The 14,474-nt window shown below is 44.9% G+C and overlaps 2 protein-coding genes across 2 annotated transcripts; one reads left to right on the forward strand and one right to left on the reverse strand.

Annotated features, from left to right (window-relative positions):
- The first annotated feature begins 1,328 nt into the window (after positions 1-1,328).
- On the forward strand, positions 1,329-8,067 carry LOC104071742 (voltage-gated potassium channel subunit beta-1). The gene is made up of 7 exons (XM_009583679.1): positions 1,329-1,380; positions 2,134-2,219; positions 3,293-3,413; positions 3,945-4,039; positions 5,416-5,536; positions 6,813-6,901; positions 7,558-8,067. The coding sequence occupies exons 1-7, from the start codon at positions 1,329-1,331 to the stop codon at positions 7,645-7,647; spliced, it is 654 nt and encodes a 217-aa protein (XP_009581974.1). The 3' UTR covers positions 7,648-8,067.
- A 3,323-nt stretch (positions 8,068-11,390) lies between these two features.
- Positions 11,391-14,029, reverse strand: SSR3 (signal sequence receptor, gamma (translocon-associated protein gamma)). The gene is made up of 4 exons (XM_009583678.1): positions 13,884-14,029; positions 13,395-13,493; positions 12,301-12,432; positions 11,391-11,585 (listed from the first exon to the last, which is right to left on the reverse strand). The coding sequence occupies exons 1-4, from the start codon at positions 13,985-13,987 to the stop codon at positions 11,519-11,521; spliced, it is 402 nt and encodes a 133-aa protein (XP_009581973.1). The 5' UTR covers positions 13,988-14,029; the 3' UTR covers positions 11,391-11,518.
- Between the last annotated feature and the right edge of the window lie 445 nt (positions 14,030-14,474).

Here is a 14,474-nt window from a genome sequence, read left to right on the forward strand (position 1 = left end):
ACACCCAAGGGAGCAGCTCTGGTAAACAAGAAGATAGATATATTTTTATATATATATGTATTTTCTGAGTTAACTTCAGTTTTTCTTGAAAGGAGTAGATGTGGGAGAAATGAAAACAACTGTGGACCGAAATGTGTAAAAGGCGAATGATGAAATGCTTATCAAAATTCCTAAACAGTAGCATGGCAAAAATAGAAAACTAAACCCAGCGAGCAGCCAGCGCTGCGCGGAGGAGGGATGGCCGCCCCGCTGCCCGTCGCACGCAGCACGCCTGCGGGAGCACGCCTGCGGGAGCAGGGTAGCCGCTTGATAACGGGGCATTTTGTTGGACTAGTACATGCCCAAGAATAAAATGCTTGGAAATAGAGAAAAGTGTGGCTTTGGCCAAAATGAAGAAGGGGAAAAAAAAAAAAAAGCCAACAATATCTGGCATTTGAACTCTACTCTTCATCAGGGAAAAAACTCCTCAAGCCAACATTTCCCTGGAGAGGACATCTCCCTTCTCAGTGGGAAGGCAGAAGCCCGGCACAAGAGGCACGGCGTCTCTCGTGCAGCCCGCCGAGGTTATAAATGGAGACTTCATCATCCCGAGCTGCTTGGCGCTGCCTGCAGAAGAAATCTCACAATAACGTCGAGATTGGCAGTGTAATCTCCCCTCTGCCAAGCTCCTTTTTTTTCTTTCCATAAATAGGATGAGAATCCTCATGATATAAAAGGCAGCTCATCTTGCTCTTGAGACAGCGATGCCCGCGGTCATTGTCCAAGTGAAAGCAGACGTGCCAAGGGATGTAATGGACACCCAGGGTTCCTCCGCCCAGCCCTGCCTCCGGCCGGAGTCGTTTCACCGTCGTTTGATGGGTCAGAAATTCATGGTGCAGATGTGGACTGTCAGTTCCTTGCCACTTTCCCGAGGGAAAAGCGCACTGGGATGCAGCAGCACCCGCTGCCTGCGGGGCGCCTTCTGCGGCACTGGCAGCGGTGGCTAAATACTATTTTCTTTTGCTTCTCAGCGTGAGCTGAGCCCACTTTTGTCTGTTTAAATGATGTGCTTTAGCCGCCAGTGTAGTGCCAGTGCCCTGGCAGCCACTGCTTGGCTCCAAGGGGCAGGGAGTGCCGAAGCTCAGTAAGAAATATGAATTTATTACTGCAGCTGGGGCAATTATTTATGCTGTCGTGGTTGCTCATGAGGACCGTGTCCCCGGAGCTGTGGACCCCGCCAGTGCCCAGACCCTCCTGTCCTGGGGACCCCCCTCAGTCCTGGGGAACCCTCTCCATCCCCGGCGCCTCTTGCAGCAGCGATGCGATGGGCACTGCCTGGGCCCCCCGCGATGCCGTGTACCCGGCAGGCTGCTCCCAGGGAGAAATCGGGCTTAAAAATGAGTTGCAAACAGTAAGCAGGGGCTATTTGCCTTACAGCGTTAGCAAGGCATCCTGCCAGGCGCTGTAACCGCCTGGGCAACCATGAGGGATAGACGATTTTTTTTCTCCTTTTCTTGCAAAACTAAAGTTTATGAGGGGTTTTCTCCCCCCGCCGCAGAAGGCTGCTCAGCAGAAGGCTGATGGACGGCAATCAAAGATCCTGTCCTGGCACATGTAGCCTCGCGGGCTTCCATCTTCCCAAGGGAAAACGAGGACCACGGGACCGCTGCGCTAAGGAGCTGTGCCGGCTTTCGCAGAGGCGCTGCCTGCCCCTCCCGCGGGCGGAGCAGGGTTCAATTAGCTGGTGTTGTAATTTTATCCCCAGCATCCTAATATTCCTAGTAAAAAGAAGCAGGACGTAAGATATGCTTTTAGTAAACAAATTTAAAAACAAATTTAATTTTTTAGTGTATTTTTCGACTGTGCTGCCCTCTTCTGTTAGATTTTAAAAGAAATCTTATCATAAGGCGGTGGTGGGTAATAGCCAGTTGGTGAAAGCAGTTTTTAAACAACTGCAGGATAAAATTCTTTACATTCGCACTGTCAATGCTTTTTCATCCATGCTCGAGCAAGAGAACACTGCAGAAGTAATGTTTAATGCAAAGCTGCTGAGGCTTGTCGGCGTACTTGGCATTTACAAGTGGCTTTGGGAGGATTTGGTGCTGAAAAATTGGCCTCTGTGCAGTTCTCATACTTCTTTTTTCCCTCCTTTAGAAATTGTCCGAGCGATGACACATGTAATAAATCAAGGCATGGCGATGTACTGGGGAACATCGCGCTGGAGCGCTATGGAGATCATGGTAAAGTCCGTTTTTGGGAAACGCTGACGCTCGGTAATTCTGCGTCCAGGCTGCAGAGTCTGCCGAAAGCCACGCTGGGAGCCGAACCACAAACGTGTCTGGGCTGCGGATGTTTGCGTTTTACTCCGTCCAGCATCTTTTCACCTAAAATAATTTTAAAACCTGTTCCAGAATGAGCCCAATGTTAATTAGGAGAAGATGGGCTGATCTAGTGGTTTGGGTGCCTTGGCTCATTTATTCGGGGTTTGTTTCATTTGGGTTTTGTTTGGCTGACTCCAAGACTTTTGGCAAAGTGCCTGTTTGCTGTCTGTGCCCGTGGCCACTGATGCCCCATTTAAGACGTGGCTCCCGGCAGCAGCTCGGTGACCTGCGGGACCGTCGGGGCCGCTGCTGTGGTGGGAAGGGTCCCCGCGCAGGGAGAAGCCCCGCGGGCAGCACCGCGCTGCATGCGTCAAGTCCAGGGGTGCAGCTGGGAAATGTCCCTGCTCGGCCGTAGGGCTTTACCTGAAAAACCCCAGACTGGGGGAACAGCATCCCGACGGCTCATCCTTAACGCTGTGTCAGAAGGGCTTGTTGATGCCCAGAGAGGTGGTCGATGCCCCATCCTTGGGAACATTCAAGGTCAGGCTGGACGGGGCTCTGAGCACCCTGATCTGGTGGAAGATGTCCCCCTTGCAGGGGGCTTGGACTAGGTGACCTTTAACGGGCCCTTCCAAGCCAAACCCTTCGGTGATTCTAAGAGATGCCGGCAGCATCCTGCTGGTCCCCGCCTTTCGCAGCGGGGTCAAAACACAATGAACAAGCTCGGCACAACCATCCCGGCTGGAAGACGTTTGGCTTGTTGCTGCGCCGGCGCCGAAGCAGCTTTGGGCTGGAGGAGGCAGAAGGCGGGTGTGTGCCCCGCTGTGCGGGGCGGCGGGCAAGCAGGGGTGGGGCTGCCCGGCCTCACTAAGGAAAAGCGAAACTTGAGTTCGTCGGCTCCTGTACGCTCAGGGAGTGTTGGCTGGTAGGTTATGTCCCGCAAGGTGCTGTTACTTAATGAGGTATTTTATCTACTGATGTCTTTTCTCCAGGAAGCCTACTCCGTAGCCAGGCAGTTTAACATGATACCGCCCGTGTGTGAACAAGCTGAATACCACCTTTTCCAAAGAGAGAAAGTGGAGGTTCAGCTGCCGGAATTATACCATAAAATAGGTAAGACTGAACCCGCTGTGCCTTTCGGCTGCTTCATTTGCAGAAAGAAACACGGAGCAGACTGAGCTGGGGCTCTAGATGGGAGCAGCGCTCTCCTCCCTGGGTCTGAAGGGGACAGACAAGTATCTATCTAATGACCTAAAAGAAAAACTGGCTTGCCATGCCTCGGAGAGAAATAGGTGCTAATTGCCATGGCTGCTTCTTACTCTTGGAGCCTCAAGGCAGCATGGGCACGGGCGATGCCTGGGCTGAGAAGCAGGAGTTCGGGTACTTTGCTGCAGCAGGAGCCAGGACGGGGCTGGAGGCTCTCGCAATAAGGTTTTTGATGAATAAACTAGTCGGTGTCTTCCTTAAGGGCATCAGCAGCATCTTCCCAGAAGACACCGCCTGAACATCACTGACAACAGCAATAGAAACAAGCAGCAATTGTTTTGCCTTTTTTTTTTTTTTTTTAAACTGAAAGTTCTATTTTTTGATACGACTCTGATTTCTCCCAGTCCCCTAAAATCCCCTTCTCTGCTTTCTCTGCAGGGGTCGGAGCAATGACGTGGTCTCCCCTAGCCTGTGGGATCATCTCAGGGAAATATGGCAACGGGGTCCCTGAAAGCTCAAGGGCTGCACTAAAGGTATTTTTTTGTTGCACGTTTGAGAAAAGTAGATGTGCTGTTTTCGTGAGGGCAGGAAAATAACAAACCATGAGAAGGCTGGCCTGTGTGCTGCTGTATTGATAGATCAGCTCGGTTTCTCTGGCAACCACGCTCCAAAGTGCGGGAGAATCTGGGTTATAAAGATGCTTCAGGTTCCCCACCGCAGCGCGCTGATGGCTGCGAGCTTGGCGCTCCCGGCTGATGTTAACCCATACAGCTGCTGTGACTTCCAAACCTCCTACCCAGGCGCAGCAGGTAAAACAGACCAGGACATCATTTTTCTGCCCACCCTTCCCTGGGCACCCCAGCAGGCAGCGAGGGGTGGCGGGGGAGCTCAGCCCCGCAGCATCCCTGCAGGGGCTCCTCTGCAGGGCAGACCCCCGGTGCCCCGAACCTGTGGGTCCTCGGTGGTCCTGCCCTTTGCCGGGCAGGGCAGCAGCCCTCTCTAACAGGTTTAGTGTTGCGGTGCCACCGCAGCGCTTGGGCTCTCCCCAAATTAGCCTGATTTTACTCCTATTGCGCGTTATGGGGTCTCCTCCCATATCGTGCCTGTGGCAGGCATATTATTTAACAGTTTGAAAAACAGCAGAGCATTAAAATGTCACGGGTTTGGGAAAAAAAAACAACCAAACCGGTATTTGAGGCTCTGCATCAGCTGATGGGCAAAAGCCAACGCTGCCTGACAAGTGCCGGCAGACTGACGTACGTCCCCGTGCTGGTTTTTGCTCAGCTTGGTGCTTTTTAAAGGAAAGATGCAGACTACACCAACCTGCTTACAAAGGGCAGCATTTTCAAATGTGGTATTTCATGGCATTTGGGATTTTTTTTCCAAAATAAAATACATTATTAACATTTGGTAAAAGCTAGTTAAGAAGGTAGCATTGCAGAGAGGGATCCAAATTAAATTGATGAGAGTGAAGCTGAATCAAGTTTCAAGTCTGGAGCTGAAATCTCAGCTTCATTTAATTTTCTAATCTTGAACAGTAATAGTAAAGCTTGAACAAGATCAGATGTTCTCAATTTTTGGGTGGGGTGGGGTGTCAAAATCTTCTCAAGTTGACTAATATTTCACTTTTTTCCACTCTGTGATGGGATCCAGTGGTCCAAAAACAAAAGCGAGGAGGTTCCAGGTTCCAGACCGAGCCCACCCGTTGCATAAAGCCAGAGAGACACAGACGTAGGCTCTCACAGGAGACATCCTGGTCCTGGCGTAATTGCTTCGGGTAGCAAAGCATTGTGTGACTCAGCCTCAGTTACCTCCTGGGTTGGATATGGCTTTTTAAGAGCTGTCAATAATTGCCTTGAAGTTTCCATTGTGGGAGATTTTGACTGATTGCAATGTAATTCATCTCCAGTGCTACCAGTGGCTGAAAGAGAAAATCATAAGCGAGGAAGGCAGAAAGCAGCAGGTGAAGCTGAAAGACCTGTCGCCCATCGCCGAGCGCCTCGGGTGCACGCTGCCTCAGCTGGCCGTCGGTAGGTGACGGGACGGGGGACGACGGTCCCCGCGCCTTCGCCCTTTGCTGTTCTCACAACCGCATCACCCAGCTCGCATCCTCGTGGCGCGAAGGACAGCGCTGCGAGGTGCAGACAGAGTGTTTGTGCCTTCTGGGTTGCTGAGATGAGTGCAGGAGAAATCTCGCACCCGCCGCTGAAGGACAGGCACTCTGTTAGTGCCCCCATCATTTGTTGAAGCATCGGTGATGGTTGGGTAAACGGTAACGCAGAAAAAGACGTTGTCTTTCAAATAGGACAAAGGATGGCTTTGTCTTTGCCGGTATCTATAGATCTATTTAGTATTTAAAACACACAAATGATTATTTGCTATCGGGGGTTATGGAACAAAGTGCCAGAACCCCGGGAAGCCTGAAGACGGGCAATGCAACACCTCGTTAGGAGAAGGCTAACGCATTTCAAGGAACACAGTAAAAGAACGAAAGAAAACAAACTATGCTTTAACTTTTGGTCAGCCCTGAAGCGGTCAGGCACTTGGACTAGATGATTGTTGTAAGTCCCTTCCAGCTGAAATATTCTATTCTCCTCTATTCTAAAACCCACTGTAGGACACTAAAATGCCATGTACTGCTTTTGAGGTACCCCTGCTCCGTTACCCTCACACAAAAATAACGTAGGGTTTGTTTTGGTTTTTTTTTTGAGGAGTAAAGTTAAAAATTACTTAAAATGAGATTATTTCTAGCATCTTCATCAGGCTTTGGTTGACAAGGGGGCTAGTGTATTGTGGGCCGTCGTCAGGGGTCCAGCCCCGACCTCCCTGTTTCTCTGAACGGTCCCTCCCCGGGTGGAAGCCATCAGTTGTTTGGTTCGCTGGGCTGATGGACACAAGAGAATGCTACTTTTCAAAAAGAGAGTTGTTTTTTGTTTTTTTTTTAAATATCTTTGTGCTGCTGAGGGCCAAGGCTGAAAAATACCACACATGTCTGTTAGAAAAATGATCCCTGGTTCAAATAGCCAAGAGGTGAATCCCTGTGATTTTTGATAGCAAAAAACCAAACCCCACAATTATGACCACTGCTGGCCCAGGGTCAGGTGGGATGCTGGAAGATCTGCTATGTGGTTTGTTATCTGACCCGTGCATCTTCCTCCTCGTTGTACTGGAGGAGCAAAGTGAAGTTGAGACAAATGATGTCCTTATTTTTCAAATAGAGATAGAAGCTCTGACAAACATTAGGATCTGGAGTAATGCCGTGTTGTGAAGCCCATGTTCCTGACCATCTTGTGACTTTATTCCCAGCGTGGTGCCTGAGAAACGAGGGGGTGAGCTCCGTTCTTCTAGGATCTTCCAACCCAGAGCAGCTGATAGAGAACCTCGGAGCCATACAGGCAAGTGCAGGTGGTGGTGGCACCTCAACAGAGGTGGGGGGTTAGCTACTGCCCCGCTCCCTTTGGGGGTAACACCAGCATACCTTGAGACTAGCACCCTCCTTCTCTTAATATAGTTTTAATACTTTGTATTTGGTTTCAGGCATCTTCCAGTTCTAGTTACGCAGGTTAATTAGGCACACCTATGGTGCGTCACCATGGCTTACCACCATTTGTGGTAGTTATAGCTGAATCCAGCAACAAGAGGGTGGCATCAGCAGGTTTAATGTATCTGAAAAAGCAAGCGACCTGATTCCAGGACATGTTGTGATATATTCTGCGCCAAGTCTTCCACATGGGCACATGTCACTTGCACCCACCCTAATTATTCTCTGTTGCTTTTCACAATAAAAGCTTCCTCTGATTTTCTTGCCTCCAGCTCGCTTTCCACGGCAGCTGAGTATTATTGTGCATATAAAGTTTAGGAGCACTTCTGTGATTCTCTCACAAGGTAAAGACACTACAGTAGTTTTTCCTTTAAGGGAGAAAGGTATTAGACGAATGTTTAAATATCTGTCACACAAAAAAACAGAGGAAATGTTATTTGATAAAACCTAGATTTAAACTTGGAAAAACCATGGAAGCTTGATTAAACATCAGGTTTTTTCTACCCCCAGGTCCTTCCAAAGATGACATCCCATATTGTAAACGAAATAGATAATATTCTGGGAAATAAGCCCTACAGCAAGAAGGACTACAGATCATAATGCAATGCATGAGTTACCTGGACTGCATGGTTTAAAAAATGCTCTGTACAGCAGTACAGCCCCGAGTTAATAGCCGGTCGTGAGAATCATTCAGCAGCTTGCTGCTCGGTGTCTACTGTCACTGGACCCTTCGAGATGTGTGCTGTTGCTACTAATCTGCAGTGAAATTTAAAAGCACAGTTGATCTCTCTTCTAACCAAGAATAATCTTGTATTTTCTTACCTTCGACTGAATTCATTAATTTTTACTTTACTCTTAGCACCTCATGCTTGTGCTGTGAAAAACACTTGTAAAGCAAAAAATAATTTATAACCTTCAGGTACTTGGTAATTAAAGAAGGATGTACAGATCTATTTTTTCAATGAAGAAAAGCCAGATACAACTTAAGGTTTTAATAGATCCACATTTGGGAAATCTCAACTATAAAGTTTCTTCAGGTTAACAGATAGAAGGGGCAAGCTCAAATTTTCTGTTTTCTTTTTTATGCTGAATATACGCTTTAGATTTTGTTTGTAGTTGAATAAAGGATGTAAGACAGAGAATTAGTTAGAAATTAGATAGCTCAACTCCAACTATACAATTATTTCAGCTGTGGAGTGCTCCTGGGAAGTATTTCTGAGTACAAGCCAGAAGAGCACAGTCAGAAAACCCAAACATGCATGTCAGGTTAATGAAAACAACGGCTGTTGCAAAATTCTAATTCTACATAAACCTTAAACCAAGAAATCCATGATAAAATATTGAGTTTTGCATCTATAGAAACCTGCCTCTACTTCTGCCTGCTTGAGACATAGCTATTGCAAATTTCAATATTCATGAGCTTTTAAGGATGTAGATACCTATATATAATCATAGCTGCTGAAAAATACCAGAAAAAAATCAGGTACGTACTTTGGTGGAAGGTTACATTTGCTTTAACTTGTTCTGGAATCGGGCATAAGTAAATGCATAGATTTTTAAGACCCATTTTAAACAGGTAGGTTTTTTTGTGAGCATTTTATCCCTCTACAGGAGTAAGCACTTATATATTAATTTGCCCACCTCAAGAACCACGTCATATTTTATCATGAGTTTGCTTTGTAAAATGCATCTATGATTTCGGTAAATATTTCTCACTCGTATTGAATCGCGTACTTTGGGCACATACTTCCAAGGGGCTACAGCTATGTACAGTATTTGTAGGACCCTTGTATTCTAGTCCCCTTAACTTCAGGATATCTGCGGAGCGTGTGCAGCACGTGAACAGATATACCTATACTTGAATTGTCTTCTCCTGTATTTAATCCAATGAGCTATGGTATGTGTAAATGAACTTAGCTGCTGTATATCCAGAAATGCAGTCTGACCTTGACTTCTGCTTGGACACAATAAAAGCATTTTGTGCATCTCATTTGATACGCAGAGACCTGTTACTAATAGTGGGACCGATTTTGAAACAGCAATGGTTTACGTTGAAAACGGATATGTATCGTTCCACAGGGAAACACTAACCTGCAGCTGTACCCAGGCTGGGCAAGGGACAAGGACCTTGGGCCAGAGGAGCGGGTACAGCCGGGGAGCGAAGGTCTGGCTGTGCATCTCGGAGAAGGTACTTCTAGAAGTTAGTCTCCTAAGGCAGACATCAGTCCTATGTAACATTTTGGCCTGAAATAAACACAGCGTGAACATCCCCCCGACAGCTCACTGAAATCCCGCTGCAGTTCAGTCACCAGTCTCTCCAAAATGACTCTGGGCTGGTCAGTCACAGCTAGCTGGGGCGGACATCAACACCGAAGCACTTCTCACCTCCCCGGCATTTATTACTTCCACTGCTCTGGGCCACATCCCTGAACTTTGCAGTGTTAGCTGTGCAAATTAACTATTTAAGTATTTTAAAATCTGCTTCACAGGCAGCACAAAGACTTTGACCATTATACAGTTAACAGCTTTATTATTTTACCAGTATAATTATTTTCCCAGTAGCAGACTTTTCTTACCTCTGGAGGTACAATTTAATGTTCTCTCTTCCCCTTCTCAGATACATGGGAATCCAACAATGTGTTAAAAATATATTAATTCCCAACTTTTTTTTTTTTTTAATTGAAAACGAGATAGCATTGTCCCTTACTTAGAGCAAAAGCTTAAAAGTCAGCTTGCCCAATGCTCTGAGGGCAATGGGATGCCAAGCAGTAGCCTAGCTTTAGGCTAACCTTCAGCATTATACTGAAGGAACTGGGTGCAGCTTGTAGTGGGGATTGCAAGAGAAAAAACAACTGATCAACCAACCTCAAAAGCAAACAAAATTCCAAAACAACAACAAAAAAACCCCAGCCTTTTCTGTGAAGACGTCCACAGAAAAGACCAGGCTTTCTGTAGAAAACAACCCAACCAACCAGCCCACCTTTTGTTTCAGGCTGTCAGTGCTGCAAAGCTCTCTCTCCAGAAAAATTCTGACACTATGCTCCAGGCCTCAGCAACTGTCAATACCAAAAACTAAGGTAAGATGAAAAGCTGTTAATAAAAGACTCAGCAAACTGACAGCAATAGCAGAAGAAAGCGCTGCTTCAAATCGCTTTTCTCTAGACGGCAGACTTGTGGAAAATATGCCTGTCACTTTCTAAAACGCCCGGTAGGTCAGTCTTATCCCTACCAACGCTGACAGGTTAAATGAGTATATTAGCGTTGTCCGTTCACGTGTCTGAATTTAAGTACGGTGTACTTTTGGTAGGAGCTGAGCAAATCACCAGTGACTAGCAAAACAGCAACGTCCAAGTCCTGTTGCTCACAGAGCAGTCAGCTTGGCCTCATGTTTGATTCTGACCATTTATAGAAGTTTGTTAGAAATTTGTTTCACATGTGCTAAATACTTACACTAAAATACATACAAATTATATCATTTATAATAAGTGATAGGCCAAGGAAAGTAAAATTATGCAAGCAATATGGAAAGGCTCCTTTCAGTAGCAAATAAGCAGGCAGAATCCACATATTTTGAGGAAAAAAATCAAGTTGATTTAAGAATGTTAAATGACTGCTTCATTGACAGCATGAAAAAAGCAAAAGGATTGTCTGATAAACCCATTATAAAAAGCCATTATTTTTGTTAAGCTGTGCCAGGAAAGCTGGCAAGGTTTTTTTTGTTTTGTTGTTTTTTTTTTTTTTTGTATTTATGACTTTAGAGATGAATGAAAAAAAAGTACATTCATACCACTTCTAAAGTATTTTTCTAGGACACACTGTTTAGGTTTTGACCTGACTCCAAGTTACTTAAAAATGAGGAGTATTTCCAATGAAAACAATACATATGCTGACTTGCAGAAGACTCCTTTCTTCTGGAAGCAGAAGGAGTTGACAAACCTACACACACTGCTTGCCCATGAAAATACCCATTTTTTAAACATTGAGAATGGAAATACAAGGAATTAAATGACAAAAAAACCTCCTTTTTATTAAAACTTTTCAAGTTACAATGATAAATGGTGGATTGTCACTTTTTACAATTAGCGAGTTTGGCTCTTACACCAAACTTAGAGGGGAATTGTGTTACAGGTTTTAAGAACAACCATTTGTGCTGCTGTGTAGCAGTGCCTTACGGTGCACTTGTCTAACAGTCTGTAGTACCATCACACCTATGCAGCGCTTCAGAATGGTTACGTTTGGTAACTGCTCAGACACCATTTCCTTTCATTGCTAAGTAAAAAAATTCAGTTATTGAATAATACCATGTAAAGATACCAAAAGTAAATATAATTCAATCATTTTGGATTCAAACCCTCCCCCCCATACTCCAAGCAGTCACACTATAAAAAAAATGTATTCCTATTCCACTCTTAAAGTTTTGTATGGCAGTTGAACCCTCTCACAGAAATAAATTGCTGTGGATTTTTTCTGTCTACTTGGATCCTGTAGATAGCAGAGCAATCAGTCCAGATGAAGCACTTATAGAAAGAATATAGTTTCTGGAGGGAAAAGGTTAAGGACATCCACTTGTAAAGATACCACTTCTTTTGTACAGAACACTTAGTAGAAGTCGTACGAAAAACACGGAATTGAAATGGTCTTTCTCCGTAGGAGTTTTAAAATTGCAACATCATAACCTGAAATACAGCTAACAATCAAGGCTGTTAGCAGAACGCTAAAATGTACTTAACTTCAAAATTAAGACACCCATGAAGTTTAGCCTGTTCTCTTAGTAGTAGTTATAAATAAATACTGTTAAATACTGCAGATCTTTAATTAACATATGCAGCCCTGATTGGCAGTACTAATTTACTTAAGTAACAAAAAATTTTACTTGTGCAGTTATTGAAACTAAACAATCCTGCAACGCAAGAGCAGCACCTGGCAACTAACACTGATGCAGTCTTTCTGTAAGAACATGAGCTGCCTCCTCATTCCACAATTACAACTGAAATGCCAAAGCTGTAACAATTTCTGTATATTGTCCAAGTGATATCCTTAAAAGGTCTCGCGTCAGACGTTAAACTTCTACGTAATTGGGAGATTTTTTTTTTTGTAATCTCTATTTTTATGTTACAGTATTTCTAAGTTGAGGTACTACAATGAACTGCACATATCAAGAGTCATCTCACAACCCACATGACAAACATAGCTACTAATGACAACAAACAGGAGTAGGACTCTGGTTATTTCAAGCGTGGTAATAAAGGATACACAGTGGGGTTGAAGTTCTTCAGCACGAAAAATGAAGCAATGATGACCAAGACCAGAAAGAGAGTATTGTTGTAGAAGATGGAAAAAGTTGTTGCTTCATAATCTGCAACTTCATTTTTCTTCCACAGAATTCTAGGAACAAGTAGAGATGTTATTTCAGGCACATTTAAATCAAAGCATATCCTGGCACACCCACCATTATGAAACAACTGGTGCCCAAAAGTGTAGTAAACCACACACAGCTGCTCTTGTTATAGCCAGTTTCTAAAAGACAGAGCGCAGCAAGAACTACCAGTCAACTCATTAGTTAAAGACAAAACCCTGCATATACTATGCACTTGTACACTTCAGTGACTTAAGCTTGTTTTCCTACCAGGCACATCAAACCTCGCCCTTTATAAATAACACTTTTTGTGAGTTTGTATCTGTTAGACGCTACCAGCGTGCCTGGCAATTAGAAGAGAAGATACAGCTTTTTGCTCCAAAGAGCTGACAGTTCATGTCCTTGCGTCTTGTACATAAAGGGCATCTACTCCAATACTAAGTGCTTCCCGACACGTTCGTCAGGCACAGCCTGGATATTAGCATGAGCTGTTCAGTTGGAAATCTGCACACTGAGATCTGCCTGTGATAACCATGAGGGGTAACAAGTACAACCAGTGATTAGCAGTGCAGTCCGGCAGTACACGGAGATGCTGTTCTGAAGGAACTTGCATGTCACTGTGCAAAATACATTGCGCTAGCCTGTCCTTAAGAAAAGGAGCTCTTCTTATTTCTGAAGACAGCTATGAGGCTTACTCTTCAGAGGGTTATTAGAAGGCCTGTAAATAGATTGTTTTGCTTTGCAGCTCAGGGACGGAGAGGTTGTCTTATAGGACCTCACTGATAAAGGTTTCAATGTTTGAGACCTTTTATTAATAACTTGCCTCAAAAAGGCTTTTTAGATGAACAAGAGCTGACCATACAGCTTCTACTTACCAGAATACAGAAAAAAACACTGGCCAAGCAACAGTCCCTAATATCCTACCTAGAGCCTTAGAGGTACCAGGTAGTATTGCAAAAAGGGAGAGAAGGAAGAAAACCAAGTGGATTACCTTTCATCCTTCTCCTTACGAGACATCTTCCTATTGTCTGCCTCAGACAGCTTGCGAGTAACTTCTTTGGAAACAGCGTCTTCTCTTTTCTGTGCTACTCTGTAAGAAACACGTTTTAAGTTGAAAAATGAAAATAAAAACCCCCAGGGTTACAGGAAGTTGTACTTACAGTGAAGAATAATACTTCGCCAAGACACTGAACAGTTTTGTAATAATCAAATTACTAAAAATATTAGTCAAATACAGTCTGTGGCAGTACCCACTGAGAACGAAGGTAGTTTTGCTATTTCATTGTACACTTAGCTGACAAGGCTAGTCTAGTCCACAATTACAAGAGAGATGACAGAAACCAATTAGGAGATACTTCTGTGTAAAACAAGTTTTGAAGTAATATTTCAGACATTCTTATTCATTAAAAAAATGTTGTAAATGCTGGTTTTGTTAAATTATTTCATAATAAATTCTACTTCAAATAGCCACCGAACTTACTTGTGTTTGAGAACAAACTTGACGTTCTTATATGCAAAAGCTACCAGATAGGTACTGATGAGGGTCATTACGCTATACAGGACTGCAGACTGAACAAGATCCATATGCCATATCCTCCAGTAAAGCCCTTAAAAGAAAAAAACACATTTTGAGTGGTTTCTCTTTCCAAGAAAAACGTCCCCACCGGAGTCCTACGTAGCTTACTAGCTCTGTAATTCGGCTCTGCCAGGCCAAAGCCAATTCCTGCACAATCACCTGGGGGTCTCCAAACTGCATTAAAAATACTTTCGAACAGAGAAATCTGCTTTCCTTTTGGCTGAAAGGGGCCTTATGAGACCACGTCAAACTCGGCTGAGAAGCAGCCCAGGGCAGACAGCCTGCCAGCTTCACGCAGCGCCGATGCTGACACGTCAGTGTTCCATCAGCAGCTCGTCCATCTTTACAAACCACACAACCGCCACCCTGCCCGCTGTTCCAAGCAGGGCCGGCTTCGAAGCTGGATCTAACACGGCACGGAGACAAGATAATCCCGCCTGGGGTCGACCCAAAGCCGGAGGCAGGTCCGGGGCAAGGCGAGCCCCAGAAGCCCAG

This window comes from Fulmarus glacialis, unplaced genomic scaffold, assembly GCF_000690835.1.
Source record: "Fulmarus glacialis isolate BGI_N327 unplaced genomic scaffold, ASM69083v1 scaffold12388, whole genome shotgun sequence".
Classification (NCBI taxonomy): Eukaryota; Metazoa; Chordata; class Aves; order Procellariiformes; family Procellariidae; genus Fulmarus; species Fulmarus glacialis.